The 18,243-nt window shown below is 39.0% G+C and overlaps 1 protein-coding gene across 5 annotated transcripts in view; it reads left to right on the plus strand.

The window, feature by feature from the left end:
• galnt14 (UDP-N-acetyl-alpha-D-galactosamine:polypeptide N-acetylgalactosaminyltransferase 14 (GalNAc-T14)) overlaps positions 1-18,243 on the plus strand; it is a 198,873-nt gene that overhangs the window by 161,570 nt on the left and 19,060 nt on the right. For all 5 annotated transcript variants that reach the window (XM_088089131.1, XM_088089130.1, XM_088089128.1 and 2 more), the window contains 5 exons: positions 2,877-2,980; positions 6,289-6,415; positions 12,090-12,182; positions 13,291-13,374; positions 15,747-15,891. In XM_088089131.1, the coding sequence (XP_087945257.1) occupies positions 2,877-2,980; positions 6,289-6,415; positions 12,090-12,182; positions 13,291-13,374; positions 15,747-15,891 (553 nt within the window). The remainder of the gene's footprint in view (positions 1-2,876; positions 2,981-6,288; positions 6,416-12,089; positions 12,183-13,290; positions 13,375-15,746; positions 15,892-18,243) is intronic.

Here is an 18,243-nt window from a genome sequence, read left to right on the forward strand (position 1 = left end):
CATCGTGTGTGTGTGTGTGTGTGTGTGTGTGTGTGTGATTTCGATCTGTTCTGTACAGAGAAGCCATTTTCAGAAGTCTCCATAGGGAAGAAAAAATATAACTCAAAATATCGAAATAACAGGGTTTTAAAATTTAAAATATAATATAAAATTTCTCTTTAGCTGATATCGAAAAATCCTACAATATTCTTTCAGAAAACTTGAAGCAGACTTTATCAGCATTAAATGTCTGAAATGTAGCAAAGAGCTGCACTCAACAATGAAACTGAGCAGCAGCAAATACACAGCAAGTCAAACCGTCATAAATGTGACAGTTACTGTCACAATGCTTCAGAACAAGTGTTTGTGCTATAAATTATATTTCCAATGCATCAAGTTTTTGAAATTAAAAAAATCTGATGCATAAATTTTATTTGCTGTACGCCAGACATTGCGGTGTATAAAAACAATAATTTAATATAATGTAAAAGTGGTAGAAGTAACCCACAATCACAGGCTATTACAACAGAGCATGAAAACAGAAACGAACACGGAAAGATAATGAATAAATCAACAACATCTCATTTCCAGTGGCTGAGGTGGTTAATTGCAGGGCTGTGGCGACCGACCGCTGCTACAATGACAAATGACGCAGATGCTTTTTGCAACAATTACTAACAAACAAATACTATATCACCCTGTTACTGCTGCAGCGCCCCCTGCTGGGCAAGGAAGAAGCAAGGGAAGGCAGAGGAGCCTCAGCCTCAACACACACACACACACACACACACACACACACACACACACACACACACACACACAGTTATAAATAATAAACTTTGGCTCTGTTCCTTCTTCATAAGTCAGATTGGTGGCAGGAGCCCAGATTTACTGCTGTGCCAACTTGTGACTGTCTGACTTCGTGCATGTTTTTTTTTGTGGCAATGGAGTGTTAAACACTTACAGATGGACGGGTGGTGGTGGTGGTGGTGGTGTGCGTGCGTGTGTGTGTGTGTGTGTGTGTGTGTGTGTGTGTGTGTGTGTGTGTGAGTGTGTGAGTGTGTGAGAGAGAGATGTTGTAGCTTGTTTTGTATGATGATCTGTCTCGACCTGGATGTCAGTGTGCTGCTTCTGTCTGTGCAGTGTGAACCTGCGGGGGCTGCACTGAGTCACCATGTTCATCTGGGAACACGCACACATTTGTGAGGACATGTAGCATCTATTAATGTCGTTATTTCCTAAATATATTTTTACAAATTGTGCTTAAAGCTGTAGTTGGTATCCTTTATTTAAAAAAAACACTGTTTGTCATGTCTGCAGAAACTGTCACTATATTTACACCAGAGTTACATGACACTAAAGATCTGTGAAAAATATTATACTCCTCCGCCTACTGTAGCACTTCTCATGGCCTTATGGCTCATGAACAAAAACAACCAATCAGAAGCAAAGAACTTCTAACACAGCTGTCAATCATTTTAATTGCTGCTCCTAAACTTGGGTCAAATTAAACAGCCCAGAAAAAACAGAAAGTTGGTCCAGATGGTGCTTGGTGCATCACTTGACTATTTCTAACATCACGGCTGGGTCACAAACCTTCTCATCCACATCATCAAAGCCTGTGTTTTGTTATTTTTTTGACTGAGAATCAACAGACCTTGCCTACTCTGCATTTTAAGCTTGTACTGAAAATACTGACCACAGTCAAGATTATTCTTCTGTTTTTTTATTCCTTTTCTTATGCCAGCTAAAACAATTAAAAATGTTTGTACAAAGAGTTTGACATGCTGCTAATGAAAATTGAGATTTATTTGCCCATATTTTGTTTTATTTATAACCTTATTATTACCCTTTATCAGTGTTTATTATTTTATTTGGAATCTATCTCAAATATTCTGCAGTTTCTTAAATGTTTTTCCCACTATCTGACAGTAAAGAATTGTTTAATTAAAAAATAACCATAAGGTTTTTTTCAACTTTCACTCAAGAACAAAGGTCAGATTTTAAAATTGAAAGAAATAATCATCTGGAATTTATTAATTGTTTTGATAATTGCCGATATCAGCTGATATGAGAATCTTACAGTGGAAATATTTTTGGCCCTATTGCCAAGCTGTACTATAAAATACAAATATTCAGAGTTGTAAAATCCTGTCTCATGGTTTCATACCCTCTGTGCTTTCTTTTTGTGTCTGATAAGCCTTGAAACTTGTTTTCTGGCCTTCGTCAGTCCTAACAAAGATGGCAGTACTAAGAGCACATACACACACACACACACACACACACACACACACACATATACACACAAATATGCATCAGTCTTGTCTCATTTCATTTATTTGCCAAGTTATTTTATGCTATTTAATTCCCTCAGTCGCACAAAGCACATTTTACGTACACACATAGCCTTTTCCTTTAAACACACAAGGACAAATTGAGCTTGAAAAAGGTTTTATGTGCTTCCACCCACATACAAAAACACAATCTCACACACACACACACACACACACACACACACACACACACAGAGTGCTATTTGCAGGTGGTGACGGCAGGATAATTGTTGATAAACAGAGGGTATTTGATGACACATGCTGGCCCTCGGCTATACACTCGTCACATTGTCCACATCATGATTCACCCTCAGTTTTGGATGTGTGTTTGTGATTGTGTGTGTGTGTGTGTGTGTGTGTGTGTGGCAGCAAACCAGTTGCTCTTGTCTATTCTGGAAAACACAGAGAGCAACAAAAGTACTGAATTAGTCTTTTTGCTTTTCGATCAGTTTCTGGGGAAATTCAAGCACAAACGTCATGAATAAAATGACATACTGATACGTTGTTACTGTCTTATCCAACGAGAAACCACACACACTCTATCTTGTTGTTTCTCTCTGACAGGACTCCCATCATTGCCGGCGGCCTCTTTGTAATTGACAGATCCTGGTTCAATCACCTTGGCAAATACGACACCGCTATGGACATCTGGGGTGGGGAGAACTTTGGTGAGTCGTCGGTAGTGTCTGTTACTGCTGACCACTGTGACATATCATCACAGAGGAAAGAAGGGAAATGTAGTGGTTGAGATGTTGCGATTGAAACAAGTTTTAGTCCGTCTTGTTTCAGCACTATAGTTTTATTTACAAAAAATATCAACGGATCTAGCCTCTCCCTTTTCTTTTTTCTCTTTTTTTCCTATTGGTTCTTTTACAAATAAAAGAACAAAGTCTCACTTTGCAGATGTGGGGTGATTACATCAGAATTACGATTATTTGTAATGCAACCATAGTGATGCAAACTGTTTTCCAAGCCAGAATCCAAAAGGTTTGAATATACAAAGAGCTGTAATTGATCCCTTTTTGGCTTCTGCAACTCTGATAGTCTGACAGTCTGTTTTCATCATCATTCTGCCAGAGATAGCTGGTAAAAGTAAAAGACAAAATACACTACTTTATATTACTGGAGAAATACTAAAAATAAAAATCTCACTACAAAATTCATCCAAAAACATATTTTTAATCATTTATACTAGTTCTAATAGTTTACTACAGGATGTACCAACTGAAAAATCTTTACCAAATAAATTTGAATAGTAATATTAATAGGAGGAAAAAACACATTTCCGGCGAGGAGCAGAAACAAATGCACGTAAATTATGTTAAAAAGCCTCAAAAGATAGCTAACAATTTGTGCTGACCCTTTTCCTTTTTCTGGAGTTTCATATGATAAAGACAGTGCTCGAGTTCACCACTACCTCCTTCTCACAATGTTATTAATGGTTTACAGTGGAATACAAACTTTTTTCATGGTATCTGTAATTTAATATCATAGTATCAATATTGTCAGTGGATAAAACAACTGGACAGGTTTACTGTTTTTGTGTAATGAACTGAACTACTTGGTGGAAATGAGGCCTTAGTGCATCGTGTGTGTGTGTGTGTGTGTGTGTGTGTGTGTGTGTGTGTGTGTGTGTGTGTGTCCCTCTTGCCAGCTAATTACTGCACTCACACGACAGTCACCACTGATAACCACACAGTGTCGTTATTGATTGGAGTGGCCTCACTCTGGTTTCCCCCATGGTTAGCACTGTTAGCTCTGTCAGCACTGTTGCTGTTGTTTCATGCTGTTTATGGAGTTAGTACTGTTAGGTGCAAGCTGCCAGCTCAGCCACCTCCATATTGAGAACTATTCGCAGACAATCTGACTCCAGGCTCATTGATATGCTCCACATGTTGTTTACAGCTCCTTTAAATGTTTTCAAGGATTTGATTATGATTATAATGTAATAGCATGCTCATACTTGCACATAGCCTTAATGAGGCAGCAGTACCCATAAGAAATGCTCATTTGTTTGTCCTCTTAACGTTTTGTTCATTAACAGCTAATATAATAATAATAATGATGTTGTCAGAAATGTGATGTCACCCACTTTGTTTTTGTTTTTTTTTAAATCAGCAAATATAGATTATTTAATTTGCCGACTTCTTACATCTACTACTCTACAGGCATGATTATGCAACATGTTCTGTTGACTTTTTAGTATTAACTATAACTCAAATCTTTAAGTTATTCTTTAAAGCTAAGTATGTTTGCCTTAGTTTAGGCTTAAACATAACACAACATGAGACACAGGATGTCAAAACAAGTCCAAAGACATGCAGGTTAGGTTCATTGGTGAAATTGGCCTTAGGAGTGAATGTGAGCGAGAATGTGAGTGAAAAAGGTTGTCTGTCTCTATGTGTCAGCCCTGTGATAGTCTGGCCCTTAACAGGTCACGGATAATAAATGGATGACTGGCTTTTAGATCAGCTATCATTGAATGGCTCATTAGAAAGCTAAGAGGAAGGAATGATCAAGCTTGTAGGTTAATTGGTAAATATACCTGCATCTGTATAGGGCCTCCTAGTCTTCTGACCGCTCAAAGCGGCAATCTTCCAATTAGTGGATGACCCTCTCTACATCCTAAGACACAGGTGCCCCACAAAGATAAGATAGCTGATAGGAATTTGAAGGTCTGTTAATATCAGCTGAATGAAAGTGAACTTTTCATTCAGCAGAAAAAAAAGTTTTAACAGTCTGACATCCATCTAGAGCAACATCTGGCTCTCCTGCTGCTGCCTGCCTGCAGTCATCTGAACTGCGTGTGTGTGTGTGTGTGAGCGCACGTGCGCGTGTGCGTGTGTGCGCACGCATGCAGTAATAGAGTGTTGGAGTCAGTTTGCTGATTGCTGTACTGCTGCTTTTCTCAGATCAATGAAAGACTGTTAGCCTGTTTTTCCTCTCTCTCTCTCTCTCTGACGCTCACGCACACACGCCCACACACACACACACACACACACACACACACACACACACACACACACACTCACACACATTAATTTGCTCTGTGTCATGTTTCTGTCAGTCTCACAGGCTCTGTGTCAGTATCTCAGTATCTCGCTGACTTCTCTTGTTCTCCTTTGTACTCTCTGGTGTTTCATCTTTACTTCCATCTCTGCTCTTCCTCATCAAACCCAGTCCATGCTCTCATTTTCACTTCCTCTCTCCGTTCTTTCTCTCTCCCTCTCTGTTCAACTTTGTAAAGTTCTCAGCATCTCGTTCTTTTGGGGAAACTCTTACTTTGCTCTTTCTCTCCTCAGAGCTCACAGACCGACATCAGCTCTGTCAATTACATTACACAAATGCCAACAACACACACACGCATACAATGCACAGAAAATGAACACAATGTAAGCAGGTCAGATGAACACACATGCATGTTGACTTATGCACACACTTGCACATGAAGCAGAAACACATATACATTCTCACACACACACACACACACACACACAGACAAATCAGAATCAGACAAACAAATCAGACTTCGTAAGCACATCATCAAATATTCAGAGAAGTTTGGCCCACTTAGGCGTGATAGCAGGGAGACGCTGAACGAAAAAGATATTCAAACAAGCAAGCCTGGTTACACAGAGAGAGAGCATGTAAAGATACCCAGTTACCACCTTAATTAAGTGTCTGTAGTAAGAATAGAATCTCACAAAGTGCTGCACAATAACAGTAAGACAGACCACAAATTCAGACTTAAGAGGAGCTGCATTAAAACACAGGTAATGTTACATAACGAGGGTTACATCTGTTCTTGCTGTGGTATCAGTGATGAGTATTGTGTTGGCCTGAGAAAAGAAACCAAAACATGTTGCAGGAAAAATGTCTTTTATATTCAGAAGAATGAAGCTGGTTGAAAATGTGTAATATATAAAAACAAGCAGACAATATATACATTTAAAGTTGGGTTTATACTTGATTGCAGAGATCTCATTCCGGGTGTGGCAGTGTGGTGGCAGTCTGGAAATCTTGCCCTGCAGCAGAGTGGGTCATGTCTTTAGGAAGAAACACCCGTATGTATTCCCTGAGGGTAATGCCAACACGTACATCAAGTAAGTCTCTTTACAACTTTGACTCATATTGATGTCAGAATTTCCATTTTCAGTTTGTTTTTTGTTCTCTGTTGTTTTGTTTTTTTTTGCTGCACAGATTAAATTCATCTAATATGTTGGAGATATTAGAGGGCTGCTTGATTTGTGGCAATTTAAGGCACGAAGAAAAAGGTCAATACGGCAGCAACATTTTGAGTACAGTATAGTTTAGTGTAGGAGTATAATTGGCAAATGATTTTATAGGATGTGTAGTGATTAAAAGGGAATGCCACCTAATTTAGGAATTCCATTTTCCCCCGTTGCCAAGGAGAGTTCATTCTCTCTCGAAAGTTTTGAGCTGCTCAGTCACCTGATAATCCACAGAATGTTCTCACTTCTAAAACAGAAAATGTTCCCAGATACTCAGAACATTCCTCTTGCTGCTGTCAGCATCATTAGTACATATTCCAAATTTAGTGTCTGTCTGCTCCAGACTTTATACTTGATGACGCCACAAATTTGTTTTAGCATGCTCTCTTTTGAATTTGAGAGGGTGTTCTTTATGTTCATGTTTTTGGACTGTCTTGGATCTAAGGAATAACATGTATGAATTTTGAAAATGAGCGCAGTTCCCATTTAAGGACTCAAGGATTATTTACCCTCTGATCTAGCCACTTCCTGTGGAAGCATAATGCCTTCACTTGAGAAAAAAAAGCAAGTATGCACTGTTTTTCTGAATTAGCAAGATTAATATCTCAGAATTTAGAGAAAAGTTGTCATGGAAAAAAAAGGTTGTGTTTTTTTTTAAATTAACAAAGTAGTAATCTCATCAGTTTTTTGTTAAGTGAATGCATTACACGTCTTTATTTCTTGATGGCATTTAGATTTGTTTTAGTCATCAAAGTGCTTGATTTTGTACGACTGTTGTCAGGACCGTCAACAAAATGTGATTAAAAGAGATATTAGTGATATTAAAAAGATAGATATTAGAGATAATAAAAAAAATGGCAAAAAACTTGAGAACAAATGTTAAAATGGTGAAAGTCTGTAGCTGAGCATACATTTTAGTGTTTCTGATTAAAGTCAGTTTCTGTTTTGGTTAGGTTTTGCAAAAAGTTGTGTTCTTGCAGGATCCCTAGGATTGATTGGCAACGTAACTCTTACAATGTGTTATTCTCTGTATCTGCATTCAACATGTGCTGCTTTTCTTACCGTCAAGACTAAATGTTCTACATATGTATAGTGGAAAAGATCAGTCTTTTTGTGTCCATTTTTTTTATTTCAAGACTTTCCAGGTCCTCATACAGCTATCACTGACCTATGAGCTGATCCATTCCTAAAAGAACTCCTTATTGTCTAACTTTGGTTTAAAACTAACAAATTACTTGTAGAACTTGTCTGTCAATTCCTAATATCATCTGTTGTGCACCTACTCACTACCCTACTGACCTAACCAATAATCCCACTAACTTTCCAGCCAACTGACTCACTGTTTGACCAATAAAACCCACAGGAAACAGATGTGCAGCGTTTGCACTCTGAGCTGTGTGTCACAGCCACCGAAAGCTGTTCACATCATTGTTAAAGTGGATTTACAGCTGCCTGGGAGCCTTTGAGCTGCGAGTACAATATTATCCTATTAGCATAAGCTGTATTCTGTTCTCTGCCCCTTTCAAACAGTTCAAACAGAAAGATGTTTACAGGCAGTCCAATAATCCATTAACAGGACTAATGTGCTCATGACTGCATGTGAATTGATCTCGTATAAATAGATTAATCATGGCTACAATAAGGATGCTGCTTCCATTCGGATTACAAAAATCAAGTGCATTTTCAACATCCCTGCATGGTGTATTCATCAAAGTGTTTTATAGTATGGGGGAAAAAAAAGGAATAGTATGGAAAACAATGCTTGTTTCTTTCTGAGGTTACACGAGAAAAAGACTTATTCTTTAATATTTAAAACGCGTTTTATAGATTGTTTCCTTCGTTAGTGAATATCCACAGAAAAGCCAATATCAGGCATGTATTTAAAAGGCATTTTGGGAAACACTGTAAATGATAAACTGAGAGAGTGAGTTCACAGAAATTACAGCACTTAATCACAAAATAACTTCTGGGATCCACTGAACGCCACAAGCCAATGATTCATCTGGCGGATTATTCCTTTAACACTTCAGTAACTCATGAACATCAGCATGTGAGCAAGGCATTAACACTGCCAGTGGTTGGAAGTTTCATTCCCTTTGTAGCTTAATAAGCGGAGCAAGACACTAACGCTGCCAGGACAGAGGGGTTCAGCTCCCAAAACGATGGACCCCCGCTGCTGAACGGCACTTTGGAGCAAAGCTTCCGCCAAACGCCTCATGTAAACTTATTGTTTTGTGCCAACCAGCCAATCCACACTAACACTTTTCTTTTTTCAGTCGGGCCGTCATTGCGCTCCCTGTTGGCTGTTACCGAGGCAACATCTGTTCAGTGTGGATGATGATGACTTTTATTCGTATCACGATGGCCTGATGTTTGTGATCAACACGCCGATCTCCCAAACAAAGCTGCAGTTGTCTGCTCGCGTGGTGCTCTGCCGGTTAATTAGCTGGAGGCTCGGTGCTGGCAGTCTGGGTTATGAATATGCTAAATAAAAAGAGCTGCTTAATAATTCGATTACAAAGATTATGCCGTTTCCTCCCTCACCGAGGCCTGCTGATCTGTTCTTGTGCGTGCGTGTGCATATATGTGTGTGCGATGAGTGATTTTTTAATTGTAAGCCTGCGTGTGACACGTATTTATGTTTATACGCCCACAAGCATCTCATATCCTCTCTCTCTTCCCCTTTCATTAAACCGCCACAGCCAGTGTGTGTAATGCCTGTAATGGAGGGTTTCTGTCATTTCAATGAGATAGTTCACAGCTCAGAGAAACTCAGCTAATAGCTAATTACTACAGAGAGAGAAAAAGAGAATGAGGGAGAAAGGATTGAATAAGAGCGAGAGATAAAGAAAGTGTGCTCCGCTGTTGGTGTGGGTGAATAAAGCGCGCTGAGTTGAACTGAACTGAACTGAGCTAAATGAGAGATACAGCAGTTGGAAGGATTTACACCAGGTATAAACATGCAATCTGAATCTGGCTTTTGTATTTGAGATAGGAAAAACACAAGTGAAGGGTAAGAGTTGTAAATGAATGTGGACGGATCGGCCAGACCACATCTTGAGGGGGGCTAATGTCCCTTCAACAGAGCTGTATGTTTAAAGGCAGCAGGTGACGACTGCTGATGTCTGTTTTTACTTGCTTCTTTCCCTCCTCCTTCCTGCAGCCTATCCTTTATTTCGCTGTGGATAAAGTATCAGCTGAGTCCATGCAGTCAATGGAAGGGGGGGTCGGATTTGACTCACATTCAGGGAGTGTTGCATATATCACTTGTTTCTCATTTAAACATTTGAAGCTTGGATATGCACTTTTCTTTGAAATGCAAAATAAAACGGCAACAAAAAAAAAAAAATCAGAATTTGAAAATACACCTTCCTGCTGCAGCTCTCCCCTCCTTTTCCTAAGCCCCTCCCACCAGACGACCGCGGGTATATGCTGCACTCCACTGCAAGTCTATAATTCTGTGTCGGGTTTTTTTTTCTGAATTCCGACCTAAATGCGTTCCAGTGCATCTGTTCAAGAAAACGTGGTTGCCTGCAGGAAAGTCATGTTTGTTTGGCTAGCCTCTGAACATCAGAAGCATGTAGACTGTTGACACTATTCGCAGACACCCCACCTCTCATAGAAAACTTTTGGCTGATTTTTAGATCTCATAGTAGGCTAGATGCAGATTCATTGATGTAGCTAGCTAACAGAGACAGGAGGAGTAGGCTAGGAGGCCACTACATGCTTGCAAAAATTTCTATCAAACACAAATCAACAGAATGGAAATGTTACTACAAAGTTGTTACAGCACTACAAAAAAGTACAAAAAAAGTGATGAACAAGTAATTCTGCTTACCATTCACCATGTGCGCTGCCATATTGCTATGACATCAACTGACTTGATCTACATGGATCTTGCCTAAGTTTCCCAATTTGAATACCGACTTGAATGGCCGTTCCATCACAGTTTTCCGAGTCTGCGGTCGTTTTTTCCAGAGTTCTGCATACAATGGAACGCGGCAATATGCATGCACTCGGTGTTTCACATACATTAAATTATTTAATCTTATTCAATTGCTGAATTACATTCACAGCATTTACTAATCCCCTCCAAGCCCTCCTCTCTCTGTGTTTATCAGACCACAAATGGGACAAGAATTAGCTAGCCAGGTGCAGGACATGCTGTGTTTTGAGGCACTTACTAACTACATAAACTGGAAGCCACAGCTGTAAGCCTGTAGGCAGGGTTTGAACATTTTTCCTCCATCACTGAAATGCTCGTCTGATAGTGACAATTGTTTGATTTTGTGAATTGTCCGATTCTCTTTTAGATTTTCTCTTTGATAAGTTAGTATTCCTATTTTGGGTTGCTTGGCAGTGTAGGCAGTTGTTGCCAATGGTCAAATAGCATTGAATAATTAGAATAAATTATCTGTTATTGTAGGATTCTCTGCCATTGAAACAGGTTTTCTCCGGGATGTAAAAGTCTCCCATCACAGGCTAGATTTTCAAAATCCTGAAAAAAGAGCCAACAGGAAGTGCATAAGTCTACTTTTCTCTCAGACCACTTCAAATTTTATGCTTATTATTATGCTGAAATGTTATTAAGGGGATTTTTGCCCAATGATACCGTAATTTAACTGCCAAGCCTCAAATATCAACCCTAAACATGTACAGGAAACAGAAATTATGGTTTTATATTAGTGATAAAGCTGTTTTATGTGTTTTCATACTATGTGGAGACCTTTGGTGTGATTAATGAATCACTCCTCTGTCCCAAATTGAATTTGTCTCATGTCCACACCTGTAAAATTTTACATTTTAATTTAGCAAAGCAAAATCTGAAGCTTGTTCAATGCCTGTACCAATAGTTTTAAGTTTTTTTTAATCCATTTACCACATATTATGTTTTATTCTGTTGAGAATAAAATTACTCAGGCTTGAAACATTTTGGAGTTCAGTAATCCATTCAAGTAAATAAATAATAGTTGCTTTCATTTTAGATCAAGGTCACATAATTGTTATTTGGAAGTTGCAAGCGGAGATTGTTTTTTTCAAAACTGCTGTTGTTGGTGCGTTCAGTCACTGAGAGTTTGATTGCAAGAGAAAAGGAGAATGTTCATCTCAGCCTCTGCTGCCATCATTGACTTTCATGATATAATGTAGTTTTTAAATTGGTAATTCTCTAGCACCTTTTCCCATATGCATTGAGGCCACTAGTTCCTGGTCTCAAAAGTTGTCCAGCTGGTCTGGTCTGTTCCCTGCCTCATAATATTTTATTTAGTATATGAATGAGTATGTCTGTTATGTCTAAGCAAGTCTACTGGTGTGACTTTCAGGATATTGGTATGTATATGTTTATGGTGACTTTGTGATTGTGCGCTAAAATACCTTTGTAATGTACTGCAAACCAATTTCCCCACGGAGACAAATAAAAGTATCTATCCATCTACATAAAGCAAATTTACTGCAGCAAGCAATTACGTTGCGAGCTATCATGGACTAAGCTGTGTGTGTGTGTGTGTGTGTGTGTGTGTGTGTGTGTGTGTGTGTGTTTTTACAGGAACACACGTCGCACAGCTGAGGTGTGGATGGACGACTTCCGTCTCTTTTACTACTCTGCTCGCCCAGCAGCACGCGGGAAATCCTACGGAGAGTAAGAACACAGAAACACACAACTGAAACACACCTGATATTTGTACTGGTGAGCCTGGTTCCAGATCTCTGAACTGGGCGTGCATCTCCAGTCAACCCTGAGCTTTGTTGCTAATACTGATGGCATTGATCTTTTGCCAGAAACACAGATAAGATTAAGTTGCATACCATTTAACTGCAACATTATGTCTTGAGATGGGTTCTCTTTATTTGCATGTCACCCGTTTCGTTCTTTCTCAGTGTTTTTTTTTTTTTTTTAATCTCAGCTGTAAACTACCAAATAATGGAAGAAAAAAACTTAGACAAATGGCCAATTTCAGTGGAAACAAGGATAGACTGGCACAGCTATACAGATCGTTGCTACTTGCAGAAGGTGACAGAAATATAAACTCTTAAAAGGAGTTAAGTGCTCTTAACAGCTTCTGCAGCTGTACTCCATCACAATAATGCAAAAATCCTGTGACTCAAATAGGGTCATAAAGTAGCCCTGTATATTGATTTGCAACACTGCTCACAATGGACTAATACGACCAGAGATACTAACAGGAGTGAAAAGGGAACCATAATTCAATCCCTGGACATTAAGGAGTAACTGAACACCCTCTGAAAATCATGTTTTTGCTGACATCCAGAGGTTTAAGTTTAACTGAAACACTGCTGTTCGGCCTGGTGTGTTACTTTCTAAACAGAAAGTCTTAAGCCTAAAATAAATGGTTTACCTCAGACCAATGTTTTGTCCCCAAGTGGGAGGCAAATCCCCACAATGTGATTTAATACAAGACTAATGCAAACACAGCAGGACCAGACATTAAAGCCCACAGCTGTGCTTAAATGTCAGTGTTTATCTGTCAGACACAGGTAAACACTGACATTTAAACACAGCTGTAAACTTTTACCTGCCTTTTCACATCACACACTCCATTATTTGTCCTGGCCGTACGTTAATGTTCCCATATCTGTGACAATTTTGTTCTGTCTTTGAATGCTTCTTGTCTGAGCATTAGTGAAAAGGCTTCTGCTTATCTGATTGACTGTTTATCTGGCTGCTTTTCTCTTTATCTGACTGTCTGCTTTTGTGTGCTTGTGCGTATATCTGTGTGTGTCACCAGCATCCGAGGCAGAGTGGAACTCCGCAAGAAGCTCAAGTGCAAATCCTTTAAGTGGTACTTGGACAATGTCTACCCAGAGCTCAAGTAAGTGTGTGTGTGTGTGTGTGTGTGTGTGTGTGTGTGTGTGTGTGTGTGTGTGTGTGTGTGTGTGTGTGTGTGTGTGTGTGTGTGTGTGTGTGTGTGTGTGTGTCTTTGAACTATCTGTCCAGAGAAAGCTTCTGCTGAGCACACAACTGAGAGAGAAGATACATTTCAAGACTGACACCAAAACTGGCTTTATTATTGTCTGAGGCATTTTAAAGATGAGATCACTTTTATTACTTTTTTTGGTTTGTTTTTGTGTCTTTTTAACTTTTAAACGGAAATGCCTTTGTCTTTATACATCGGGTCAGTTTATTCACCATGGGGAGTACTAATCAGCCTGTAAAATCAGGTGTATATATGATATGTCTTATGGCTCTGCAAGAGCTTTGTCAAGTTAAGCCCCAACATTCCCAGGGACCCCAAATGAAAAGTAGCTTAAATAAAAGATAATAGGCGAGAGTTCTATATGAATCGGATTTTCAAGACTTCATGCTGAACTGGAACTGTAATGTGCAATACCACATCTGCCCCAGCCACCAGCACATATGACCAATTAGTTCCACAACCCGACCCGCTGACTCAAGATATACAGCCCGACCCAAAACGGAAAATCCTCGTTAGACAGCACATTTAAAGTAATCATTTTGGCATATTCCTTACATGTGAAAAAGATAATATTCTTTAAAACAAAGGAAAGTAAGGGATTAGGCTACATTTTATAATAATATGCAGCACATCTCCACAGTTAACAGGCTTGTTAGTAATGCACCTGATTGAAGCAGCTGTAATATCCCTGCTGGCACAGAGAACAGAGCCAACACATAAAGTCAGCTGTCAGAGGATGAAAACATTCAATTAAGTTATTATTACTCTCATTTTATTTTAACTTATTTACCATCCAACACCCATGATCCGACCTGAATGTTCTTTTTTCTTCCAGAACCAAAAAATTAAGACAAAATGCCAGCTCTGAATCATATTTGTTGCTGGTCACCCAACAGGTATCTGACCTAAAGCAGGATTCTGTGGTATAGCGGTGCAGAGGGGAGCGTAATTATTATGCAGTCAGAGCATTTTTGATTTTTTGTTCTGGCAAAATGTAGTCAAATTTTGAGGCAAAAAGACCACAGGATGGGTATTATGGTGGAAATGGTTGTAAATTTATCATGTTTTTCAAAAACTGCACACACCTGTGCAAATGTTTTCTGTTGTCTGCAAATGTGATGCTGAATGCACGTCTGGTTTTAGTCGTTGAAATTCATGCCTGCAGTGAGTCACCAGCCTTTAAGCACACACACACATGCGCGCATGCAGTCCATCTTTATGTCTTTTTGAAAACCTCATAGTGTGTCTTAAATCTCTCCCACCATCCTGATTGGCTGAGTTCCCAGGGGCCCTGGTTCCTCAGACTGACTGCCCTGTCCACACACACACACACACACACACACACAGTACACAGCACACAGCACACTCACTCATATGTAAACACACAGTAACACTTTATAACATTGCACGCCTTTAATGCAATGATTCTTCCTTATACACACAGTGCACACATACACTGTCTACACTCACACAAACATGCCACTGCAAATAACTTTTAAGACACATAAGCACTCTCATTTAAACACTTTCTCTCTCTTTCAAACACATTTTAATACACACACACACACACACACACACACACACACACACACACACACTCACACACACTTAAATACCCATTTATCCACTGGAGGCTGGTGTTAATCCCTCAGAATGGAATTAACAGGCTTGCTCTCAGGGGAGGACAGACCTGACCCTTAAAACGCAGAATAACCTTTAACGGGTTATTAAAACAGAGAGAGAGATAGCAGATTGAATTAATGCTACAGGGCTTAAGCCCGAGTTTATAGCGTGGCCGAGAATTTAACAAGAAAGACTGAGGAAGTTTATCAGAGAGGAAGATTGGAAAGAAACTTTCCAAAGTAATGAGTTTAGAGAATCGTGGCCTTCAGCGGATTTTTAAAGGTGCAGCACGTCGTTTTGGAAAAAATGCTGATAAATCACTGTCAAATTAACTGTGATATCTTGATGTAGTTAATGAGACCATGGTGGAGATGATTGGGGTCTTCTGTCTCATCTCAGTGAGGCTGTTCGTGTATCTCAAAATTAAGATGATATATCCTCTAAATCCTGTTGCTTCCACTTTACAAAAATGTGGTTTTGGGGATTAAAGGGTCAGTCCACTAAGAATAAAATAAATATTTTCTCACTTACCTCAAGTGGTTTCTAGTTATGCAGTTTTGGTTCTATTTAGGATTTGTAATATGTCTCTTCAATACAATCAACCCCTTAAGTGCATAAATTAAACATTGCGTTTCCTCCATCAGGGTCCCAGATGACTCTGACTCTCAGTCTGGGGTGATCAGACAGCGGCAGAACTGCCTGGAGTCTCGCAAGCTAGAGGGCCAGGAGCTGCCCGTCCTCACACTGGCTCCCTGCATAGGAAAAGAGGGGGTCCCTGCTCCCAACCAGGTGGGTCAACCATGAGTTAGAAAGACAATGATGTGTAAAAACACGAGGAGAGGTTACAAAATACAGTTAACAAGTCAGTTTACAAACCATCAAATCAGCTGATGTGAAATTATAGATGCTCCTTTTTTTATTCCCCACAACACAGGAGCTATCTAGAAATCTAGTTACACTGAATGTGTTATGTAAAGCAACTGCCATTTCCATGTGATCATAGCATAAAACATATTGTAGTGATATTTCTGTAAATATTGGTGTTAAATGGTGTCTGCGGCTGTGTTCTTTTTTTCCAATACCCATGAAAGCATTGAAAGAAATCCTTCAATTAGCCTTGTTTCTCATCTGGAATTGTAAGAATTTGTAAAAGGGAAATAATGTTAAAAGAAATTGCACATTTTGCAAAATTGTTGTCTGGCATTACTTCAGATATACAAACATATACAAATCTTGTAGTGAAACCAGAAAATGTGTGAGATATGTACATCTAAGTGTACACCTACGATATGTATATAAATCTAATCTAAATTTGAGCTAAAAATATACTTTGCAACATTTGCTATTTATAACTTTGTTTCATGTAGTTTGCACTAAAAGAGAAGATTGAGTGTAGTGGAGGAGAGCATGCAAGGATCACCTCTACTGCAGATTCCATATTTCCAGGTGCCTAAACAAAACAAAAAGTACCACCTGTCTTTTGAGCTTGATGCAATTATGATGGAAGTGACAATTGCTGACCACATCTGGCTACTTAAATGATGCTTGCTGTGCCGATGGAAAACACTGAGATTTCTCCTCCTGAGAAAACTCCTCTTCTAACCCACACAAGTGCATTGAAATAAGCTGCAAATACTGTAAGTGAAATGTAGTTAGCTACTAACATATTTGATCTTACAAGGAAAAGAGGGGTACATAGGAAGAGGTGGAGAGAGACAGGTAGATTGTTCATATCTCAATTGTATAGGCTATCTTTATGTATTTGTTAACCCTACCTGCTCTGCTTAATGTAAAAGAAAAACCCCAAAATACAGTTTTACCAACAAGTGCAACAATATGGATGGTAACCTGAACTGGGGTAATTTATTTGCCAGGAACATTTTGAGTTTTACATGAGAATATTTCCTAAATGGACATTTAAACTTTAACTTGAGTCATTTTCGTGGGGTTAATTGTACTTTGGAGTATAGATTTTCAGTACTCTACCCACCCCTGGGAGGATGAAGGGAGTTGTCTTTTTTCCAACTAAATGTACACAATTAGAATCACATTAAGGTTTCTACACATAGTGGCTTCTACCCGACTCTGGCTGTATTGAGAAGTAGGAAATGTGTTGTGCGGGGTTGATGTTAAAAAATAAGTTATCTGTTAAGATGGATGAGGCAATGTTGCTCACCTCAGCTCACCTCTCCCCCTCTTTCTCTCTTTCGCTTTCATTAGTAGATGTAAACAAGATTCCTCTAAGAGAGAGTGGTCAAATTTAAACATAATGAGGCTTCAGCAGAGAGTGTGTGTGTGTGTGTGTGTGTGTGTGTGCGTGTGTGTGTGTGTGTTTGTGTGTGTGTGTGAGAAGTCATACCGGTTCCTTCTTTAACAGCATGGAGTAATATTCATACTGTAGTATGGATGCAAAGAGACAGAAGATCAAATCAGAATTATGACTTGTCTTTGTTAAAGAAAGATTGACTCCGGATGTTTTCTCAAACTATCGATTCATGGATGACTTTGAAATAAATGCTCTGGAGATGCTCAAACAAGCATAACTAACTCTTGTCCGAGCATGATTCAGAGCACACCCTGAGATTTGTGAAAATGTTTTCTCTTTCCACAGAGAGGTCATATATTCAAATCAAACAAAAGATCCCCAGGATAAAAAAGTAATCCTAGTTACAATTCATACTCCAGCACTCCACTGAGTTCATGATATTCACATACAGTAACAACAAAAATGTTATTACCCCTAAAAGAAACTAAAAAGTCACTGGGGAGGTACGTATATTTTAAAAATTTGATTGATATTACACTTCTTAGTATGTGTAGTATAAAAGTGCTTGAAGCCAAGTAACTGAAGATTTATAGTAAAACGTTTATTCAAACTCTGAAGTGGCTGTGAAGATTTTGTTAAGATTTGTGACACATATGAAAATATATAATATAATTAAGCTATCCATTCTGAGAGACATCGAGAAAGTTGTTATACCTATTTATATACCTAAGGTATTAAATATGAAGTTTGTGTTCCAATGCAGGCTGGCAGTCCCCTCTTTAACAGGTAAACATCATGAGGGAATGCAACCCTTCTCTCGACCATTAAGTTTTTTAAACAAACAAAAAAATGTAAATGTGTTTTTGCTTGTATCC

This window comes from Plectropomus leopardus, chromosome 16, assembly GCF_026936395.1.
Source record: "Plectropomus leopardus strain MGB_pleo_1.0 chromosome 16, ASM2693639v1, whole genome shotgun sequence".
NCBI classification, from domain to species: Eukaryota; Metazoa; Chordata; class Actinopteri; order Perciformes; family Serranidae; genus Plectropomus; species Plectropomus leopardus.